The following is a 23597-nucleotide window of genomic DNA, read 5'->3' as shown; positions in this document are numbered from 1 at the left end:
GCAGCCCCGTCTCCCAAAGCGAGGCCGGAGGGAGAGTGTGTGATTAGAAATATGGATCTATTCTTTCCCATGATTATTATTACAGCCAGAATCACTGCACTCACTCCTGCTGAAGCTACAGAGTATCACAAACTCACTTATCATGTGAAGGTGATGCTTGAAGAGGGAAAACAAAACACTTTCGAGAGGCCGGATGTGAAGATGTTGTTACAAGTCAAGTGGTTGGAAAATGGAGATATCTGGATGACATAGTATTGTTTAGGAAGTAGAGGACATTACATTATATTGTTAATGAAAGGATACGGTGTGGGACACGGCAATATGAAGGCGCGATCAGCATTGTAACCTGTGACTTTGGTTTCTTTTTTTTTACTTTACTTTAAACCCAGGACCCACTTTCATTTGATTCTATATTTTGTAACATGTGCAGCTCATTTTCCACATTAAAAACTGACCAAATTGTGACTTTTTTCACCCATGTTGAAAGGTCAAACTTCATAAATAAAATTGGACCAATCAGCATTGATTTTAGATATTGAATTGGTTCAGTCATGATGGAAAATGTGTGTTTTATGTATGGATGGCCAAAAGCTGCTTCAGGCATGGAACCGGGACACTTTGCGTGGAAAACTGGGACACATCAATGGTTTTGGAGCTCAAAACTGAGACTGTCCCAGGTAAACTGCACATCTGGTCTAGTTAAGCTGAAATATTTAGGCTATATCATCATTTGTCCCTCGCAGTGTCAGGGGAAGAGCTGTTAGAATGATACGTCTGTGACCGAGGGCTGCGGCAACTATTTACACCACCCATGTGCTCGGTCAAGTCGCTGCAGGAATGAATGAGTGAATCTCTGAACAACTGCATGCTCAGTAAATCCGGCTCTGACTCGAAGCTGCCTCTCTGCCCACTTTTTATTATTTCTACAACAACAGACGTTACGGGAGAAAACTGTCTCTGCGTGAAAGATCAATCCTTTTACCTGTTTCTGTAACTGGACCTTTATTTGAGTCACCAGAGGAGAACCTATTGTACATGTTTACAGCGGAAGGCGATGCCGGGGAATGTTTCACAAATGTATTTACTTCACAAAGTGCTTTCCGTGGCTTGTAGTTCTGGCTAAATCGCATATTGGGCTTTGGGAGACGAGGGCGTCTTCCAAATGCTATGAAAAGACGTGTTCTGGCCACTACCAATATATAGAACCGTAATCATAGCGACGCCGCCGACAGCGCGGTCAGACTGTGGCTCATAAATAAAACACGGGAAAATACTGGACCAAATAAATAGACATAACTTAGACGTTTTTTTTCCTTCACATTTATAAATAAATAACTTATAAATAAAGCTATTACAAAAGCCCCCTTTGTCACGTGGACAGTTCCCTTTCAGTCCGGCTTTGACAAGTCCGCCATTTTGTTTTGATCAGTCTTCTTTGCTGCATTACCCCCTCCCCCCCCCAGTCCCACGCGACAGCACGTTTCGCGATTCACCGCTGCGTCGGCCGCGGCAGGACACCGGACATGGGGGGCAGGGGCGGCGGCTCGCCGGCTCCTCCCTGCAGGCCGTGGAGGAGGATCCGGGGCACGAGGGGGCGCTGTAGGGCCGGCGGCGGGGCTGCGGAGGGGCCCCGGTACAGGTAGAGGGCGGCGCTGGGGTCCAGGTTGGAGACCAGGCTCTGGGGGTAGAAGTACGGGGAGGGGAACATGCGCTGCAGGGCGGAGTAGTTCCCCGCTTCGGCCAGGAGCTCCAGGCCCACCGCCGTCTGACGCTTCCACTTCGTCCTGAGAACAGAGGGGGGTCAGAGGTTAGAGTTCAGACACTGGGATAAGGTTTTCACTGTTCTGATCTGGGGTCGCTGCAGCGGGTCAGGGCTAGGTTCACAAACACATCCTGAATTACCGGGTTATTCCATCAATGGATTCTCCTTCCCTGATGGCACGGGCATATTCCAAGATGACAATGCCAGGATTCACATTGTGAAAGAGTGGTTCAGGGAGCATGAGAATCAACTTTGCACTTGAGAATCCCCGTGGAGAGTCAGGGAAGGCTTTGCACAGTGGGAACACTCTCTCATCACCAATACAAGAAATAATGAACGCAACACTTATTGATACCACACAATATTAGAGCGGTGACATTGATTTATTTTTATTAGTTTTACCTAGATAAAATTGCTCATTCGATTGAAAACATAAGTGACAAAGGAAGAATTTGAGAACTCGGCCGTGGTCCGCCCTCTGGCTGCAATAATATAAAGGTCAAGGAGATTTTTGGCACCATTTGGTCAAATCTTAAGTACAACTGTAAACTATGTTAAGGTATAAAATGTTTCTATAACATCAGTAAGTCTCACCAGGCCCACATCAAGACCAAACTGTGAAAAGAACGACACAAACAAGCTTCCATTCTATTTTTGGGTCACCTTTAGCAAATTTTAAATCTTTTGGTACTTATAAGAACCTCTGTCTTCCCAGCACCATACTGGAGTGGTTTAACCTCATTTCCTGTCCAAGTTGTGCATAAACGTTGCCTATGAAGGGATTTCCAATGACCAGAGTAAATAAATAGACGGTCCTAGTTTGTCTTTATCAGACTTGAACAAACACTGTGTGATCTGAGGCAGCAGTGGCGCTCTCCTCTCAGGCAGCAGCAGGTGCACGGATAACCCAGCGCTGCGCTGAATTATTGATACACACACATGCAAGCATCCATCATTCATCAGCTGAAGTGTCGTCGTTATATTTGTTTACGTCATTTAAGACCAGCGGGTACAGGCCAACATGAAGGTACACCAAATATCTGCTGCAACTGCAAAAAGTCAGCATGAAATAAGTGACAAAATAGATAAAACAACTACAACATGTTTTTTTTAATCTAGTTTTGAGTGCAGGGATTTGTTTTATTTTGATCCAGGTGTAAATATCTAACAAAATAAAATGAGACTCTCAAATCAAAGACAAAAGTACTTTCAAGAACATTTCCCTTATTCAGTCATGATTTACATGATAAATATTTTTTTCTTTTTTTATATTTAACGGAACATACTATGTTGAAATGGTTTCAATCAATCAATCAATCAATCAATCAATCAATCAATATTTATTCATAAAGCCCTTAACAACACTCAGGGTGACCAAAGGGCTTTACAGTAAAAACGACTGTGCATGAAAACAATTACATAAACAACAATAAAAGAAACTGAAAAGATAAACTGGATAAAACGTCACCACTTTACTAAAAGCCAGTGTGAATAAATATGTTTGCAGGTGATGGTGCACGTCAGCGGGTTTAAAGCCGGTGATGGTGCACGTCAGAGGGTTTAAAGCCGGTGATGGTGCACGTCAGAGGGTTTAAAGCCGGTGATGGTGCACGTCAGAGGGTTTAAAGCCGGTGATGGTGCACGTCAGCGGGTTTAAAGCCGGTGATGGTGCACGTCAGTGGGTTTAAAGCCCGTGATGGTGCACGTCAGTGGGTTTAAAGCCGGTGATGGTGCACGTCAGTGGGTTTAAAGCCGGTGATGGTGCACGTCAGTGGGTTTAAAGCCGGTGATGGTGCACGTCAGTGGGTTTAAAGCCGGTGATGGTGCACGTCAGTGGGTTTAAAGCCGGTGATGGTGCACGTCAGCGGGTTTAAAGCCGGTGATGGTGCACGTCAGTGGGTTTAAAGCCGGTGATGGTGCACGTCAGCGGGTTTAAAGCCGGTGATGGTGCACGTCAGCGGGTTTAAAGCCGGTGATGGTGCACGTCAGTGGGTTTAAAGCCGGTGATGGTGCACGTCAGTGGGTTTAAAGCCGGTGATGGTGCACGTCAGTGGGTTTAAAGCCGGTGATGGTGCACGTCAGCGGGTTTAAAGCCGGTGATGGTGCACGTCAGTGGGTTTAAAGCCGGTGATGGTGCACGTCAGCGGGTTTAAAGCCGGTGATGGTGCACGTCAGTGGGTTTAAAGCCGGTGATGGTGCACGTCAGCGGGTTTAAAGCCGGTGATGGTGCACGTCAGTGGGTTTAAAGCCGGTGATGGTGCACGTCAGCGGGTTTAAAGCCGGTGATGGTGCACGTCAGTGGGTTTAAAGCCGGTGATGGTGCACGTCAGTGGGTTTAAAGCAGGTGATGGTGCACGTCAGTGGGTTTAAAGCCGGTGATGGTGCACGTCAGCGGGTTTAAAGCCGGTGATGGTGCACGTCAGCGGGTTTAAAGCCGGTGATGGTGCACGTCAGCGGGTTTAAAGCCGGTGATGGTGCACGTCAGCGGGTTTGAAGCCAGTGATGGTGCACGTCAGCGGGTTTAAAGCCGGTGATGGTGCACGTCAGCGGGTTTAAAGCCGGTGATGGTGCACGTCAGTGGGTTTAAAGCCGGTGATGGTGCACGTCAGTGGGTTTAAAGCCGGTGATGGTGCACGTCAGTGGGTTTAAAGCCGGTGATGGTGCACGTCAGCGGGTTTAAAGCCGGTGATGGTGCACGTCAGTGGGTTTAAAGCCGGTGATGGTGCACGTCAGCGGGTTTAAAGCCGGTGATGGTGCACGTCAGTGGGTTTAAAGCCGGTGATGGTGCACGTCAGCGGGTTTAAAGCCGGTGATGGTGCACGTCAGTGGGTTTAAAGCCGGTGATGGTGCACGTCAGTGGGTTTAAAGCAGGTGATGGTGCACGTCAGTGGGTTTAAAGCCGGTGATGGTGCACGTCAGCGGGTTTAAAGCCGGTGATGGTGCACGTCAGCGGGTTTAAAGCCGGTGATGGTGCACGTCAGCGGGTTTAAAGCCGGTGATGGTGCACGTCAGCGGGTTTGAAGCCGGTGATGGTGCACGTCAGCGGGTTTAAAGCCGGTGATGGTGCATGTCAGCGGGTTTAAAGCCGGTGATGGTGCACGTCAGCGGGTTTAAAGCCGGTGATGGTGCATGTCAGCGGGTTTAAAGCCGGTGATGGTGCACGTCAGTGGGTTTAAAGCCGGTGATGGTGCACGTCAGCGGGTTTAAAGCCGGTGATGGTGCACGTCAGCGGGTTTAAAGCCGGTGATGGTGCACGTCAGCGGGTTTAAAGCCGGTGATGGTGCACGTCAGTGGGTTTAAAGCCGGTGATGGTGCACGTCAGCGGGTTTAAAGCCGGTGATGGTGCACGTCAGTGGGTTTGAAGCCGGTGATGGTGCACGTCAGCAGGCAGCTTGTTCCAGAGTCTGGGCCCAGCGGCTGAGAAGGCCCGCTCTCGGTTTGTGGACCAGTCAGAAGGTCTGACAGAGAAGGTGGGCAAGGCCGGGCTTTAAAGACTAAAAGCTACATTTTAAAATCCGTCCAGATGCTGGGACCAGCGGAGGGAGAAACGGACTGGGGTGAAGTCTGACGTCTGGGTGTGTTTGTTCAAAAATGTGCTTCCGCCGTGACATTAGTAAAATATCGTAATTAGCATCGTTATCGCGATATTCAAGGCAGAAAATCACAGTTTCACTTTTAGAGCAGCCTGGTTATTTTGCTCTTTCTGTATGTCTCCAAATTGTCCTAAATGTGAATGTTTCCTTTCTGTCTTTTTTTTTTATTATTATATTTTTACAAATGTAGCTTCACCTGCTGATATTATTATTATTATTATTATTATTATTATTATTATTATTATTATTATTATTATTATTATTATTATTATTATTATTATTATTTTGTTGTTTTGTCATTGTGCTCATGGGAAACATACCCACATTATTTCTGCACTGCCTGACCAAAATAACCCCATTGAGAATCTTTAGAATGTGCTGGAGAAAGGTTTAACACAGTGGTCGCACTCTCCCATCATCAATACAAACTCTTGGTGAACGCTACAGTGTAGAAGCTGATACTGTACATTGCCAAGCAAATCCAGGCCCTGAGAAATGTTTAGAAATACTCAAACAAATAAAGAACAAAGATATTATTGCAGTATTTTACTTCATGGGAAGTCATTCGTTTTTCAGTCAAAATATGGAACTAAATTAGAAGAATTGCAACAAAATATTTTTTTTTTCAGGCAGTTTTTAGTGATATAGTGTGGCTTCTCACGATACGGACGTTGCTTTTTTCACTTTTTTGCGATATATTGTGCAGCCCGACTGGCAACCCTCCATGTCCTTCAAACGCCCTTTCTGCTGCTTTAAAAGTAAAGAAATGCACATCCAGGGAGGAGACGATGGAAGCCTGGGCTTGGCCTGCGTTTAGTTTATTCAATGCAATCAACGATTACAAAAATGTTAAGACCGAGTAAAGCAGAAGGTTCTCAAACACAGATGTGTTGTTCAGCACTTTGTATAATTAACGTTTGCTTTCCAAGAACGTATTATTTCACTTCAAGTGTTCAAACTGTCCAATCCGACTTCAGCTATGCCGAACATAAACTCATGTGCTGCATTGAACTGAATGAACCCTCAACTCATTCAGTTCGTCCTTGAAATGCCCTTTCCACATGACGCTGGTTCTCAAACTGTGGTACTGTGATAACAGGGAGTGACTCAACTATTTTTTACATTTCCATTTCAATTAAGAGATCATTTAATTTTAAGGTGAGACACTGCAGGTGAATAGGGAAAACATGTATATTAACAGATATCAATTTGAAACTGTTGCTGTCGATCACTGGCATAAATGTAAGAAACAAATACATGGCAAGTTTTCTGTCATTTTATCTTTTCATATAAGAACAAGGTGTTTTATGCCTAAAAATGCCCCAAATTTCCCATCTTTTCGGCCACGAAATCTGAATAATGGATAGAGCTACATTCAAATGTATGGTTTCATTTTATTGATAAATGAGTTACCAAGACTTTTTCAGAGGGGATTTAGGATTTCTTGTTTAGTTTTAAAATAAGCTGTTTTTTAGTGGAAACATTTGTAAAAATGTAATTTTCACCTTATTTTTTGACATTCAAAACTCAATAAATGGGGCTTAAGGGATTAAATAATAAAAAATCCCTCTGAAAAAAATCTTCCAAATATTGTTCAGTCCAAGGCTGGAAAATGTGAAGTCTTTAGGTCCGACTGACGTGGACATAGTGTCGCCACAATGACAGAAAAGGAGAAAAAGGCCCTTGAAATTGCATTCTCCCATATAAGTCTATGGGGGAACATTGAATCAGCGCAATATTTAAACATGTTACTGTGAAGATTAGGCATATTTTCTGTTTCCGGGTGAAAGCTTATATGTTCAGAGACCAATTTGGCCCAAAACCTGAAAACTGAAAAAATTGAGTTTTGCCTGTAATGTCTCCCCTTAACATAAGTGATGTGTTTAAAAAGGACAAATCACACAAAATTGACTTTTCTGAGCTTTAAACATGTTAAAGCGTCAAAACAAACCCAGATTAAACCGCGCCGTAAATCGAAACTGAACGTTTTTTTAGGCAAAGTCTCCCGCTCTAGCGCCTGTTTTTCATTCTTACTTTACGTAATATGTCTCCTTTATAATATAGGATTTTTTTTTTTTCTGGTTTAGACACGGTTTGTATCTAGTCAGTCCTGATCTTGGGTTGGGCCTGGTGGCGCTGGAGGCGTAGGTCGGCCACACCAACACCACAGTGTGACTCGATATTGACTTATTTAACAGCATATATGAACTCGTCAGCCGTCACTCGGCCTGATCCACACATTATTCTGTAGCGTGATGTTATTTATAGCGGGTTAAATAAAGTGCACTGCATACAGCCATCAGTCTCATGAGCGGCACAGTGACGTCTTTGAAAATATAGATGTGACATGTTTCCCTCACTGAAGCTGACAGCTGATGCAGACTTTTCTTAGACTGTGGACACTTTCAGATCGAATGAAGCTGTGGTTCTAAAAATGAAAGTATAAGAAAAGGAAACATGTGAATGCTAATTGATGATTCAAGATTTTGGGCCAGTCCTTAGCAAAGAAAGAATAACTGTAGATCTAATCCCAAACCCAGTTCATTCAAATTTTTTACTCCCCAAGTCTTTTTTTTTTTTTTCTGTTATCAAAAGCTAAATCAAATATCGAGAATCCCCTTTGAAAAAGATCTAATCTGTTAAACAAGCCCACCAATCTACAGCTTGATCCGTAATTCTGTTTTCCTCCCTGAAAATCAATACATTTTATTTCCATATGAATGCGTTAAATGACATTCACCAACATTTTATTAAAGCAAAAAAGAAAAAAAAAATCTAAAGCAACATTTTTAAAGCGATATCTTAATCTCAAATGTTCTTCCTATTCACTTCCAGCAGATATATATCAAATAACTTTCATATCCACGGCACAGAAACTAAAAAACTAATGATTCTTCTGTTTGATTCTATTTTCTTGTCCTCACACACACACAAACGCTTTGGAAAATGAAGCCTTGGCCCTTGACTGTTTCCGCCTGACGATGTCCCCACAAAATGTCCCCAGAAAAAAAGTGATTTTAAAACAATTCGATAAATATTTGTGAGTAATTGGTACAAGTGGTTTAAGGACGAGAATAGACTTGTCACATGTCAGCTGTCAATCACCGCACCCGGTCACGGCACGTTCGGGTTCTCACCAAAATTCAGGATTTTTTTTTTAAAATTTTTTTTTGGGGGGGGGGGGGGGTTTGTTCTTAATTGTTAATGTTTAAATGCTTAAAGTGGGCCGTGTCAGCTGCTGTCAGCGGTGAGTGTAATTGGCTGAGACGCGGGTCCTCTCAGGAGGCCCGCGCTGGGACAGTTCAAATGCTAATGCAGATGAGAGCCGCTATTTTTAGATTGATCGCTTTAAGAAACAAAGTGAACAATTGATTCGTGACCTCTGTTTATCACCAAAACGCGGCCGTGAATTTATAAAACACTCGCACAAAAATTAAGGAAAAGCACATTTTAGTAGATCTGTGTTTTTCTACTCCAGTGAAATAAAAAAAAAAGGATGTGTATTGTCCATTGTTGCTGAATCTAAATAAATGTTGTTACAGGAGGTATGTTCTCATTGACAAATGTAGATCTGTTTAAGATAAAGTGCTTGAATGAAGAGACTTGATGCAGACTTTGGGTAACCCTGAAATACAACTGACCATTCTAGACAAAGCGTGTCTGTTCCATTGGCAAACGGAGCTTCAGACACTGTCCCAGTGCAGGACCTGGTCGTGCAGGTGCAAATCTTAAAATGAGAGGTTTACAGTGCTTAGACACGCTCCAAAAAAACAAAACTATTTTTTTTATGTGTTTGCACTTAAATCAGAAAAAAAAACTTTAAAAAAAAAAAAAATGTTATTGCATCTAAATTAAGGGGAGACACTACAGGCAAAACTCAATTTTTTCAGTTTTCAGGTTTTGGGCCAAATTGGTCTCTGAACATATAAGCTTTCACCCGGAAACAGAAAATATGCCTAATCTTCACAATAACATGTTTAAATATTGCGCTGATTCAATGTTCCCCCATAGACTTATATGGGAGAATGCAATTTCAAGGGCCTTTTTCTCCAAACACATGTTTCTGTCATTGTGGCGACACTATGTCCACGTCAGTCGGACCTAAAGACTTCACATTTTCCAGCCTTGGACTGAACAATGTTTGGAAGATTTTTTCAGAGGGATTTTTTATTATTTAATCCCTTAAGCCCCATTTATTGAGTTTTGAATGTCAAAAAATAAGGCGAAAATTACATTTTAAATTTTTTTTTCACTAAAAAACAGCTTATTTTAAAACTAAACAAGAAATCTAAAATCCCCTCTGAAAAAGTCTTGGTAACTCATTCATCAATAAAATGAAACCATACATTTGAATGTAGCTCTGTCCATTATTCAGATTTTGTCGCCGAAAAGATGGAAAATTTGGGGCATTTTTAGGCATAAAACACCTTGTATTTTTTTCTCACATTTATGCCAGTGATCGACAGCAACAGTTTCAAATTGATATCTGTAAATATACATTTTTTCCCTGTTCACCTGCAGTGTCTCGCCTTAAGATAAAATCGCTTCTTACACTTCAAATAGACGGATCATGAATCTCGATCTTGGCAGATTATTTGACATCAGATTTTCCCAATTCTTAATATTCTTAAAGAGTCATATTTAATTTACACAAACAACCTGATTAATGCTTCACACACTGTTGTATTAAGTATAGGGCTATAGGCCTGTGTGTGTGTGTGTTTATGTACATGCATGTATGTCACGTTTTTATGGGTTTCAGTCACATGACTCTCCTATTCATGACGCCATTTTGACTTTTAACAACTGAACAAAAAACTATTTTGCTTTGATTTGCAGATTGTTGTGGAAACCGTGACATTTTGTTTTTGCCCCTTCAGACCTGGATAATGGAGTCACTGCACTGACGACGACATTATCTGTTTTAATATAAATTGCCAGATATATTTATAATAATATAGATGCATACAAACATTTAAATGGACAAAGTCATAATATTAAACTGAATAAACGAATTAAACAAAGCGTTAAAATCATTTGTACCCCCCCCTCACACACACACACACACACACACACACACACACACACACACACACACACACACACGCACCCCTCACACGTGCACGTGCCCGCTCTCACCTGCGGTTCTGGTACCAGGTCTTGACCTGCGTGTCGGTCAGGTTGAGGGACGCGGCCAGCTCCATGCGGTCCTGCACGCTCAGGTACTTCTGGCGCTCGAAGCTGCGCTCGAGCTGCGCGAGCTGGTGGTCCGTGAAGGCTGTCCGGGCCTTGCGGGGCTTCTTCAGCCGCACCTGCGGACTGTCTCTGCTGCTGGAGATCTCCCGGTCCCCCTCCTCTTTCACTGCGCACACAGACGGCACAGGTCAGATCATAGCGAGGTGTGTGTCCTGCTTTCCTCTTTCACTTAAACCCCTGGATTTGTTTGGGTTTTGTTTTTTTATAGTCCAATCACTTTTGATCCACCCTTCATAAATCATTTACTCTGCGTTTACAGTGATTGTAGAAGCAGACATTTAGACTGTTGTGTGCATATCTTTATCTTTGTTATTATTTACATCACCGTGACAGTTTTACTCCCTGAAAGTTGTGAAACATAAACTCCTCCCTGTGAAGCACAAAGATGTTCGAAAACCATTCACAATGTGTTTCCCTTTGTCGATCTTTAGTCGAACAATAAACTTTATCACGATCGTTGTTTTAATGGCACCTTTTCTCCTTAACGCTGACATTTCCCACTTTGTGATCACCGACCCAGGCCCCTGCTCAGCCGCCAGAACGTCACGCTCTTTCACTTAATTGTTACGTAAAGGAAGAAAAACGTCACTCCCCTAATCGAGGTGGTCACTCTTTAACGGCGAGTCGAGGTCAAGTGCGCAAACGGCGGGGGCGCGGGCACCGGAGGCCTGCGCGTGAGGTTTGGATGAGCACGCTCGTTGGGTGTAGAGTGGAGTTCGACATTACAACCTTCAGGAATAGTCCTACACATACAGTGGGTCTCCTGACACCACTGCAGGTCACGTGGCTGGATTAAACGCCCTCTTTATGAACTGGGCAGCGGAGAGGCCTGCGCGTCAGGACGCACGGGGCTCCGGCGCGGCACAGCGGGTGTTTCGTCAGCGTAACTAACGTCCTATTTCATTCATGAATATCCACTGTTCACGCTCTGTCCTTTACTGTCCAAAGCTTTTCTCACCATTTGATATCATCAACACTACAAACCGTTTTAACACTGCGCACGCGCTCCTCCTGAGATCCCAATCCCACTCTTATTCCCGTGCGCGGTTTCCCGTGTGATCGAGGTCGGTAACAAGCAAATGTTCATTTTTTACAAGCAGTTTTATTTGCACTCGCGTCCTGTTTGCTCTCGGCTGTCGGCCCCATTCATAATTAAGAGAAACAAAAGCCCTCGACTCTGGCCTTTTGCTCGTGTCAAGTCCAGGACCCAAAAAAATAAATAAAATATGCTGCTGTTTATTAGTGCGCGGCAAACATCGTAATTAAGTGTGGAGATAACGCCCGAAACTAACGCAGTTTTATTCTTTTTTTGTATTAATTTCCCTTTATTGGTTCAGGCCGTTGATCTACGTGAGCTTCGCGCGTCAAAGAACGCGCCATGTGCGTCAAAAGGTGGATTCGAGGGCGGACGTGGGCAGCAATGATGAACCTCGGATCCCCCATGTCCAGCTGCAGATTCGTGCTTCGTTTAGGGCCAAAAGTCTCATCATGTGTCGTGCAAAATCACTCCGCGCGTAAAACCAGAAAGGTGCCACAGTGTGTACAGTATGTCTCACGAAACTGATTTCTATGGCATTAAAGGGGATGAAAGGTGTATTGAGGATTGGACTGGGGGTTGGAAACATTGGATTTCCGACTTGTTTTGGACGTAATCGATGCGCAAAAATGAGCGGCCTTTTGACAACAGCGCCCAGAGCCTCAAACAGGAGCGGGCAACAGTCTGCATTTACCATCCATAGTTTGTCTACGTCTTTTCCCAAGTCTGAATTACAGTCACATGACCAGTCAAAATGAGTATATTGGTTCCCTGATGTTATAGCGTTAAATAATGAAGTTTTCCTCTATATTCTAAATTTGTCCTTGGTGCTTGGACGGTCCAAACTGGGCCATCTGAACCCCCATCAGGAGGCACCCGTTGTTTTGGCTCGGCCTCTAATGCGTAAAACTGTCCAAATTTCAATCACCCCCCCGCACATCACGTGACACACGGTCCACTTATTGTGCCTGCTACTGAATAACTGGTATAAAAATAAAAATAAAATAAGAGAAAGCGTGCGTAACAGATTTGGACAGCGAACCAAACAGCCATCTTTGATTGTGGTCGCGCGTAATCAAAGCAGTCCAGTCACTTCGGATTTGCTCATGACAAAAAAATCCCTCAAAGGTTTTACATTTTTTTCTTCAACCCAAATGTGTATATTTGTTGGGACAAAACAAATCCTACAATGAGACTGTGAGACCTCAAAGCAGTGGAGAAACAAAACAAACACAAAAACTCTCAAATGTTCCGGTTTGTTAAATGACCTTGGTTGATATATGTGTCTAGAAGAATATCGTAATTGTTATTAAAAAAAAGCGTAAAGTAACTTGTGAAATAGTTAAAACTGCGTAAAAAGATTTCATATCTCCCCTAAAAATACTTTTCAACAACAATCAGTTTTTAAAAAAATGAATGAATCATGATTTCTGTAGAAACAAATAACTACACTGAAGCATCACAGTGTCAAAGTGCCTCCGAGTAGTCCGGCAGTGCGCGCGGCTATTTGATTCCCTTTAAGTCTTTATGAAAAGCCAATATTCTTCCAATGTGATCCGCTCCTCGCCTCTTTGTTCTGGGAGTCACATCAGGCCGAGCACAAGAAGAAGAAGAAGAAGGAGATGAAGAGGAGGAGGAGGAGGAGGAGGAGAAGAAAGGGCCGTGGAGGAGTGAGCGATGCGCCACTGAAGTGCGACGCGGCTGAGGAGCGCAATAATCCGCCTAATTGAGCCACAAGGGAAGGACGCGGACTGAGCCCATCCACACATATAACAGACACACCGCGCAGACGCACACCGGGGGAACTTCACAGACACGCGCAGGAAACGAGGAATCAAGAGCCGCCGCGCAAATCTGATTAGCGCCGTGGACAAATTACATCCAAAAAATCTGGGGAGTATTATACAACGGGATGATGTCGAGGGGGAGGGGGAGAGAATCAAAGCAGCCCAGGGAAGAAGGAGGCTCAAGCGCGGGGCGGCTGAACGAGGTGGATTTGAGGCAGTGAGTGACCGATGAATGGAACGATGCCATCACATGTTAAAGCAAAACTGAGGAAATAGTTTAAATCACAAACAGACAACAGCCCACGTGATTAACAACACTGGGACCAGATATCCTATAGGCCTATAAAGAAAAAAAGCTAAAACAAAAATGCTCAAATAGGCCTAATTCGAAACGTTTGAAAAACACGTAGAGCGTGAGTGGAGCCTCGGTAAAGAGAGGAGCGTCATTATAGGTCAATACAACCCAGTCCAGCTGACGACTTTGAAAACCTCTAGTGCTTTACAAAGGTAAAGAAAAACAAAACTCGAGCATCATTAAGTTCTCATACAAACAATGGAAGGTATTGAAAATAATAGCATACACTAATAATAATAATAATAATAATAATAATAACAATAATAATAATAATAATAATAATAATAATAATAATAATAACAATATTTATTAGTAGTATTATTATTATGTTAATAATATAATGCGAACAAAAGATCCAGTGTGAAATTCACCATTGAAATGTGAATATCTATCCAAAATAAATAAATCTATATCTATAAAAAATGAAGCATCACATTCCTCAATTCGCAGATCTTAAATTAAACAACTGTACAGATTAAAACAGTGCCACCATTAATGCCGGGCATCCCAAACTCAGCCACCAGAGAGATCAGGCATGGCCTCTAGCGCTACACCAGTCGTTAAGGGCGAAGGAGTCCGCGCGTAAAATGTGCTTCCCAAACTTCCCACGCGCACAAATGAGAGCGTTCCAAGCGAGGGGAAAAAAGAAAGAAAAAAAACTAAAAAAGAAAAACAAATGTTCAGGTGTAATTTGTTAATACGACCCTATTGGCCACACAAAGCAGTGCGGGACCTCACGCTCCAGCGCACGCTTTTACGCAGTAGATTTTTTAAAAGTAAATAAAGCCAAAACGTGAAAATGTATTTCTAAAATGTCTTCTTTTTGCTAAGTTGAAATGAATGTTAGCATGCTGCTCTGTAACACACGTACACACGGGCTGTCCACTGCAGCCCATTGTCAGGACCGTCACGTTTCCTGCGCGTAAAAACCAGACGAGGCCCCGCTTTGAACAGATGTCCCAAATCACATGCATCACACGGAGGCTAATCAATTATTAATTATTACAATATTGATAGTGTCACCTGGTGAATGATTAAACAAAAGGGTGAGGAGTGGAGGTGTGCGCTCACTGGCCACGCATCGCGCATTTTGGAAGAGCGGGATCGCGTTGTAAATGAGGGGGAAACATGTGCGTAATAGTTAAAAAAAAAAAGAACAACGTAATACATTTCGAAGGCGAATACATTAACATTCACGTGTTTTTTGTCTTGGTTTGTTTTACTAAATTAGATAGTTCATTTGTTGATTTTGAGTTGTAAAAACATTGGTTGACTGAATTGAGGAGGCTATTCCAGCAGAAGAAGCTTTAGGACAATCCACTACAGTCCAGCTGATGTTTTAAATGTCTGCCACGATGGGAAAATTAGACTGAGAGCCGATACAAAACTACCTTTTGAGTGTTTATGAGTGTGTACTTTCAAATCCATCATTAGCTTTATTTCCTAATGATAACTGTATTAAAATCATTACATTCTATTGTGTAGTTTTTGGCTGTTTTACGCGACGTTATTGTGTCAACGCAACATCACTTGGTAAAATGTACAGGTTACATACAGTCAATAGCCGAACTCACATGAGAACACCCCCCCTCACTCCCCCCTCCCAATAATTCCGGTAATAATGATCTCCACGTTCTCGTGCTTGGCCCCCGTCAGAGCGGAGGGTCCCGGGTGCGCCTGCCTCCCCTGCCCGCCCGGACTGCGGCGCGGCCTCTCCTCGCGCGCCTCATTAAACTGTCACCGCTGACATGTCTGTTACCGCTGACATGAGTGGAAGCGCGACGAGCCCTGATGGCGCTTATCTGGAGGCGACCCTGTCATCCCCCTCCCCGCTCCCCCCGCGCGCGCCCTCCTCCCCCGGAAAACCCCACACCGGAGGAAGGCGCCTCGGAGCGGGCCAGGAACACGCTCCAAGCCGCGAGGAGTTCAACCTTATTATTTGGGATCGGTGTTTTGAGAGGGGTGTGGGGAGGTTTTTTTGCTCAAAGGTGGCCCAAGGTGTCCTCTCGTAAAAAGACTTTTTTAAAGCAATATTTGATTTGAGTTTGTTTAGCCCAAAGCGACACCGACAAGATGTGCAGCCCTAAAAACACTTTCAACGACTGGGACTTTAAAATAAAAATAAAATAAACATTTTTTGATTGATTTGACTCCTACATAATATTACGTTTTTAACACTTTTTTTTTTTAAAGGTCACACCATCCACTCACTGTTTAAATCAATCAGAATCACCGAACAACACCGTGGCAGGAGGATTTTTACGCACGGTGACGCACAGAACTTAGTGCGCATTATCGTCAATAATTCCTTATTATTTTAGGAAATTACTATTTACTAAAAATAAAAAAATAAACACTTCTTTTCTGTCATAATCAGCCATTTACGATGTATTTTTGCAATGTTTGCAAAATCCTAAATTGTGTGGTTCAGTGGGCTACTTGGGTCATACATTTTATTTTTGGACATAAGCAGAAAAGTCATTTCCTAACCTGTGGAAGATGAAAGTTTAGAGCTGCCCGTGGCCGGAGCCGTCCTGGACGAGCCTTTTTCACGCGCACTTGGACGAAAAGTGACCAATCTGACCGTGGACGCCGTAAATACACGGAGCTTAATTAAAGGTGAGATTGTGTGTGAGTTATAGACTTTACAAAGGCCTGCTTTGGATAATCCAGCATTATTATTGTTGTTATAATTATTTTTGCATTATTATTTTGTGACATGTGCTACGTTTAGTTTTCTGTTGACAAACTCTCCCACACGGTTCCTGTTAAGACACACATCTCACCTTTATACTCGCTGTCTGAGGACGAGTTACTGTGGATCTTGTCCATGAAATCCTGCTCCTGGATTTTGGAGGCCAGGCGGCTCACCTCCTGAGCGGGCTGTCCATTACTGGAGTAGGGCGCGCACGCCGCGAGGGGCTTACAGTCCGCGAGAATGTCCCGTATGAGAAACGAGGAGGTGACGGTGCGCTGCTGGGGCCCCGCGGAGAGCTGCGCGTGCTGCAGGTGCGGCGGAAGGCCCAGTCCCGCGCGCTGTCCCGCGCTCTCATCGCACTCGCGACGCGGCGACGGAGGAGACGAACAGCCGCTCTCTGCATCAGACCTGGGGCTGAAGCTGCCCTCCACGCTGCCGCCCTTCAGCGGGCTCCCGGCCCGGTGCGACAGCAGCGAGTCGATGCCGAAACTAGACCCGTTCGAGGACGCCTCCATCTGGACCGGCCTCAGATCAGCATCTGGGTCAGGTGTGATAAGGAAGTGTTCAAGTCTGCTTCAGGACCCTCCCGGTCCTTCGCGCGCGGTAGGCGCAAATATCAGCGATCCTTTTGGGGAACGCGGAGCTCCAGTTCACTCGGTCCAAGCCTCCTCCAGAAGGTTTGGGGATTCCAAAAATATGACTGTCCGGTCCTCAGTGCCGCCTCTGACTTCAGGAACACTTTATCCTGTTGTAGAGTTGGGCTCAGGGTAAGTCCTGCTGCGTGTTCTCCGGTACGTCCCAGTGGACTGACAGCGGCGGCAGAGCGGAGCCGTGAACCGGACAGGCTTCAGGCTTCAGGCTTCAGGCTTCAGGCTTCAGGCTTCAGGCGTCAGGCTTCAGCCGGACTTCAGCACCACGGACAGCTTCAGAGCGGGCGCGGGCTCGTGGCGCTGCGTGCACGGCTCTGTAGCATGGCTGCTCTGCACTCTCTCTGCACTCAACAACTCAGGGAAAGAGTCCGGGCTGGTGAAGTAGAACAAGTACACAGCGGAAGCGCGCGTGACGCAGCGGCGCAGAGCTAAAGTGGGTTAAAGAGTCACAAGATCCGCGTGGGTAAAAGAATGAGGGAGGGAGCGGAGGAGAAACCCAAAAATTGAACTTGAGGAAAAGTCAGGAGCAGGTTTTAAGAGCGCCACGGCCACGTGAGTCCCCTGTGACGCGCGCTGATTGGCTGAGGGACACACTCCCACGCCCACTGCGCCCCTCTCCCCCAAGTGGGGGCAGTGCCCTGCTCTCGCGCACCTCCAGCTGTTTACGGACGTCCTGCGTCTTGTGCCGTGGCTACGTCACTGATGAGGCTCGTAATGGACTCATTAAGAGTTTTTTCATGTCCTGTTTACTCTGTCTCTGTTTACTGTGCGCGCATTCGACTTGACAGTCACGCTGTTACGCATTTACGTACAATTATTTATTGATAAAACAAATGTGCATTTGCCAACAACATTTAGTCTCAGATGATGGAGGGAAACATGCATAATATCGCTGCTCTGTAAACACGATACTCTGAGCAAAGTGAGGCCATTTACATCTTACTTTTACTCTCATTTGATATTTATTTATCTCTTTATGTATTTGTTTGTTTTCTCACTTGCTGATATGAGTATATGTTTGAACTGATCTTTCCTATAAAGAGGTCACTTTGTGGCAGAAATACATGGCGAATAATAGCAAAGTGTAATGAAATAAAAGAAAAACTATATCTTGAAAACCAAAACAGTTCTGTAGAAGTAGGATCTGCTTCTGATAGAATGGCAGACATTTCTGTGGTGTCTTTGACGGGGGCACATCCTGTTGAAGCTTTAAATGTGCGACATGTTCATCTTTGTATCATGTGTTTTAATGTTTGACTCGTTTCTCTCAGAATTGAAAGACACATTTATCTACAGCTACAAATAAAGCAACCTATAAGGTGACCATAGTATCAAATACATGTAGCCTACACCACCTATGAATATACACAGTACACACAATATACACAATATACACATAAAAGAGAGAAACTTCAGCATGTTTTAGTAACATTATACAGGCAAATATATATCACGATTTACAAAACTTAATTTCACATTATGTTTTTAGATCACACAGAATTACTCACAGTGGAAAAGAAAAGAAACAGTAGGCCTACTTATAGTTCAAAAAATAATAGTACTGTTACTATTTAAGTAGAAAAGTGAATATATGGCTAAAAGAATGATATAAACAAGGGGTGTGATAAATCTAGCATTGATTTGCTCACATTTATGGGCGACATTTTCAACATTTGAAAGGATTTATTTTTTATGGGGACATAAAGTTTGCTGTTCGTTGGAGATGTATATCAATAAAAAAAAAATCCTATTTTTGAGAATGCAGTAGACAAACTATCCCCTCTCTCGATTAAGGCCTTATATGAAACTGTCATTTAGAAAGTTACTTACAATAAGTCTTAAAATAAGGGGTAAAAAATGTCATTGCAACTGAAATAAGGTTAAACTATCAGATTGATCTTAAAATGTTTTTATAAATCTAATATTACATAAAAGAGAGAGAGAAAAAAAAGATGACATTTGCATATTGGCAGATTCCAGAGGGACAAAGGTTTGTGCGTAAAACGTGCGTAAAAAGCAAAGGCCTGGATCCCTCCGTGGCCGTTTATCCACGGCCCAAACTGACCTCCGCTTCATGTGTCATTTACCTCCACCTCCTCCACCACCACCACCACCACCACCTCAACAATCACTTTTTTTTTTCATTATTCTTTCCCAACCCAGCAGTGGAGCAAGGGAGAAGGAGGAAAAAAGCCAAGTCACAGGCAGGCGGCGTGCGTGTATGTGTGTGTGGGCGTGCGTGCGTGCGTGCGTGGACGTGGAAGAAAGAAAGAAAGAAAGAAAGAAAGAAAGAAAGAAAGAAAGAAAGAAAGAAAGAAAGAAAGAAAGAAAGAAAGAAAGAAAGAAAGAAAGAAAGGAAAAAGAGCGTGTCTTCCATCCACCGTGCCATACCCCGCCTCGCTCGTGACAGCTTGCAGCCGCGATGGGACCCCATGGGAGCGGCTAGCGGATTCACTAACCTGCCGGTGTCTGCTTCCAATCTGGTGGTCACGTGGTTTCTTGAGGGGGGGGGGGGTTGTCGGACCCGGGTCGTTAGATACTTAGATGATGAGGGGGCAAACTGTTGGGGAGAGAAGAGGGGGAAAGAGTGTGGCATTTTACGCGCATTAGAAAAGAGCAATACACGCGCGCGCACACACACAAAAGCCTCCCGCAGAACAGAAGCCTCCCCCTCCCCCGTGGGCGCATGGTGCACCGATCAGGGATCCATTCTTGGGCCCTAAATGATGAGTGTTGAGCCGTGAGACCTTGACCCGCCTCTTTGTGCAGAATCATTCACGGTGTTTCTAAAGTTACGCTAATGGCGCACTTTACGCACAGCACCTCTGCCGCTTGTTGTCTGGCACTCCGCGCTATGGGGGGGTGGGGGGTCATGGAATCAGAGAAGGATAAGGTGATAGATGTGTTGTTGTTGTTGTTTTTTTTTACAAAATTGATCTTAATGTTTGAGAATATAAACGGGATATATGAAAACAATGGGGACTCTAGATAGATTTTTTATTTTTTATATATATATTGTGGCAAATGTATGTAAGTAAAGCTTTGTTTTTTGTTTTTATGAAGTTGAATTTCTTATGCTTTTAAAAACGGTATCGTTTTTCATGCGACTCTGATGGAATATTTGACATTGTACCACCAAGATCAAGATCAAAACAGGGCCTGAGCCGGGTCTTTCTAATTAAAAATAATCATTCACCAATTCAATTTATCTGTGAATTAATAATAATAATAATAATAATAATAATAATAATAATAATAATAATAATAATAATAATAAGAAGAAGAAGAAGAAGAAGAAGAAGAAGAAGAAGAAGAAGAAGAAGAAGAAGAAGAAGAAGAAGAAGAAGAAGAAGAAGAAGACACAGACCACATTCAAACAAGGGGTTGTGTGAAGTGTCTTGCCCATGGACACAAAGACTGAGCCATTGGCTGGGATTGGACTGCAGACCTTTGAGGACAATTCACATCAATGGAATCTAATCACAGCACTTGTAATGAAAACAGAAGAAGTGCTGATACAAAAGGAAAAAACCTCTTTGGTCTCAAAGTACTCAAACAGCCATAGTGACCTGTTGTGACCCTTATTTTCTCTCTTTATTTAAAGTTTACACCAGTAGAGAAACACGTGACCCTCCCACCTGCTTCACTCTCCCAGATCAAATCCATCCATGTTCGTGAAGGAAACATCACTTTCTGCTGCATTGTTCAATTTATTTATTACATTTCCATCGATCCACCTTAAAGAGCTCCCCCCTCACACGGCGGTCAAACAGAGAAGACCGGCCTGTGGGCCCTTTCAGACGCTTTACTCCTCACTGCACTGACAGCTGTGGGCGCTAATCTGCGCTTTCCACCAATCATTCAGTAAAACCGGCTCCAGTCAGGTGAGGTGAGAGCGTGTGATGCAGACTGGCAGCATTGCTATTACTAATACAGCTCACCAGCTGAGAATCACTGCTATCTATCTGGAACGTCCTGGCAGCTGTTGTTCTTAAATGTCTTGACTCGCCACCAGAGGGCCAGTACTGGGACACTCTGAAAGTACCCGGTCTCATCTGATGCAGATGGGACAGGAGTAAACTTGGGGAGAGAGTGGCTCGAAACCAGCAGTGGGTAAACCTTTCGACGCATGAACCACTTTGACTTTTTTGACCATGCCAGGGGTCATCACCTGAAAACCAACAGAACAGCAGCAGTTCTGTCTTGCTTTAGAAGATGTTGGTGTTATATTGGTCATGTTTGCAGGGATAGACTGGCCACATTTGACCCCAGGGTTTAGCCACTCTGCAAAAAAAAAAAAAAAAACGTTTTCTGAAGTTCCAAAACGTCTGCGGGTCACAGAGAAATGTCCCAAATCTCTTTATTTCTGAGCACAATATTGTCTCACAAACATTATGGTGGGTAATATTTAAACGTGGTGAGAGTGAGAGAGGCAGTAAGAGTGAAGCACTGGGCTGTGCTGGCAGCAGTGGGATGAATGAACTGCATGCTATGGCACCATGCTGAACACACCTTCCTACACAACACTTTCCATCACTTATTCTTTTACAAATATTCATGTGTTTTGGTACAAAGGCGACCAGATGACGCTGTAATCCAAATATGGTCATTTCCTTTCTGCATGTTGCACAATGGAAATCTTTGTAACTGTTCAAATCAAACCATACATTTAAACCCGGCTCAATCCATGATGTACTTTCTGTTGCTGAAAATAAAGGCAGTTTTGTCCACTTGTATGTTGCCTGAATTAACATGGAAACATACATGACAGAAAACATACATTTTTTCTCATGTTTATATCAGTAATCTCCATACAAGTTTGAACTTGTAATTTTCTCCTCATCACATGCAGTGTCACAGCTCAAAGAGGCTGATGTTTAAAGTTCACCTTCTACCATTAAATGATGAAGTACTGAAGTGAAGTACCATTAAATGATGAAGTACTGAAGTGAAGTACCATTAAATGATGAAGTACTGAAGTGAAGTACCATTAAATGATGAAGTACTGAAGTGAAGTACCATTAAATGATGAAGTACTGAAGTGAAGTACCATTAAATGATGAAGTACTGAAGTGAAGTACCATTAAATGATGAAGTACTGAAGTGAAGTACCATTAAATGATGAAGTACTGAAGTGAAGTACCATTAAATGATGAAGTACTGAAGTGAAGTCTGAGTGTTCTATGCTCCTCTACTCGCTTTGCACTTACATTTACTGAGACGAAGCTCTTCTTCAAACAGAGACGCCCCAAACTCACAAATATGACTGTACTCAAGTACTTCAAGTTACATGTACTTCAAGTTACATGTACTTCAAGTTACAACATCCCCAACAGTGAATACAACTGTTGTTAAGGCTTAAATAATGAAACCTTACTTTTGACTTTCTTTTTTTTAATATCAGAAGTTTTAGGTTTTATGTAATATAATGTACAATATAATATTATGTATATTATATTATCAGATTATCTTCTTTTGTTTGTCCATGAAACACTATAATAATAATAATAAAAATAATGCACAATGATAATAATAAATATCACGTTTAACCTCTCAAATAATTGTATTTGTAAACGAAATAATTTGTTTATATATATATATACACGCGCGCATGTGTGTGTGTGTGTGTGTTCACTGGACAATAAAACAGATTATTATACGGCTCTTCACAACGTAAGTAGAAGCTCCGTTGATTTGAATGGGATTTCCCAACGTTCTACCGGTCATTATTTTCTGATAAAGGACCTCTGAAAAAAATAATGACCGCTGCCCATGGCAACGGAGTTCGTGCTTTCATATCACTCCGCGCGTACGTAGTAGCGGACACTCTCTCTGTCCCCGTCACTGAGAGAGAAGTCGGGGAATCGCTCGTGAAGTTAGCGTGAGTCTGACTTTCAATTTACCCAAAGATTCACCACCATTCCTCCAACTGCGCCTTCAACTAAGTAGCTAGGCTAGCTGCTAGCCTTGCTGCTTCTAGCCTAGCCAAACGCTGCAGCGCAACGCGCAAACTTTTGGGAACTATTTGTCGCGGAAGTCATTAAATAAACCTTTCGACCTTCATAAAAGTGTACAAAGTTTATGTTGTGTGTTCAGTTGGCAAATGGCCGTATAATAGGGGGGATAATGTATAGAACGCTGGTCATTATCGGTAAAATAAGCACCTTCAGGGCGAAACAAGACCCCTCCGCTTCGCGTCGGGGTCCGGTTCGCCCTGTCGGTGCTTATTTTCCCGATAATGACCAGCGTTCTATACATAATCCCTTACTTACTGACCAGTGCAGGACACCACGCTCTGAAACAACAACGTTTTAGTGGAGCACTGAAGGCTCCCAGCCAGGTCTCCTCCAGGTGCTACAGTTTCCACGACCTCCAAACACATGGACAGGTTCACCCACAGTGGCGGCGTGCTCAGTGGCAGCGGCTCAGGACTAACAGCACAGTTCTGTTGGTTGTACAA

The 23597-nt window shown here is 43.4% G+C and overlaps 1 protein-coding gene across 1 annotated transcript; it reads right to left on the bottom strand.

Moving 5' to 3' along the window:
- Positions 1-1084: 1084 nt before the first annotated feature.
- Positions 1085-17350, bottom strand: barhl1b (BarH-like homeobox 1b). The gene is made up of 3 exons (XM_079581212.1): positions 16576-17350; positions 10495-10717; positions 1085-1784 (listed from the first exon to the last, which is right to left on the bottom strand). The coding sequence occupies exons 1-3, from the start codon at positions 17000-17002 to the stop codon at positions 1490-1492; spliced, it is 945 nt and encodes a 314-aa protein (XP_079437338.1). The 5' UTR covers positions 17003-17350; the 3' UTR covers positions 1085-1489.
- Between the last annotated feature and the right edge of the window lie 6247 nt (positions 17351-23597).

The sequence above is a fragment of the Gobius niger genome (genome assembly GCF_951799975.1).
Source record: "Gobius niger genome assembly, chromosome: 22".
Classification (NCBI taxonomy): domain Eukaryota; kingdom Metazoa; phylum Chordata; class Actinopteri; order Gobiiformes; family Gobiidae; genus Gobius; species Gobius niger.
The sequence above is the reverse complement of the archived record's forward strand: the minus strand, read 5'-3'. Positions and strand labels throughout refer to the sequence as shown.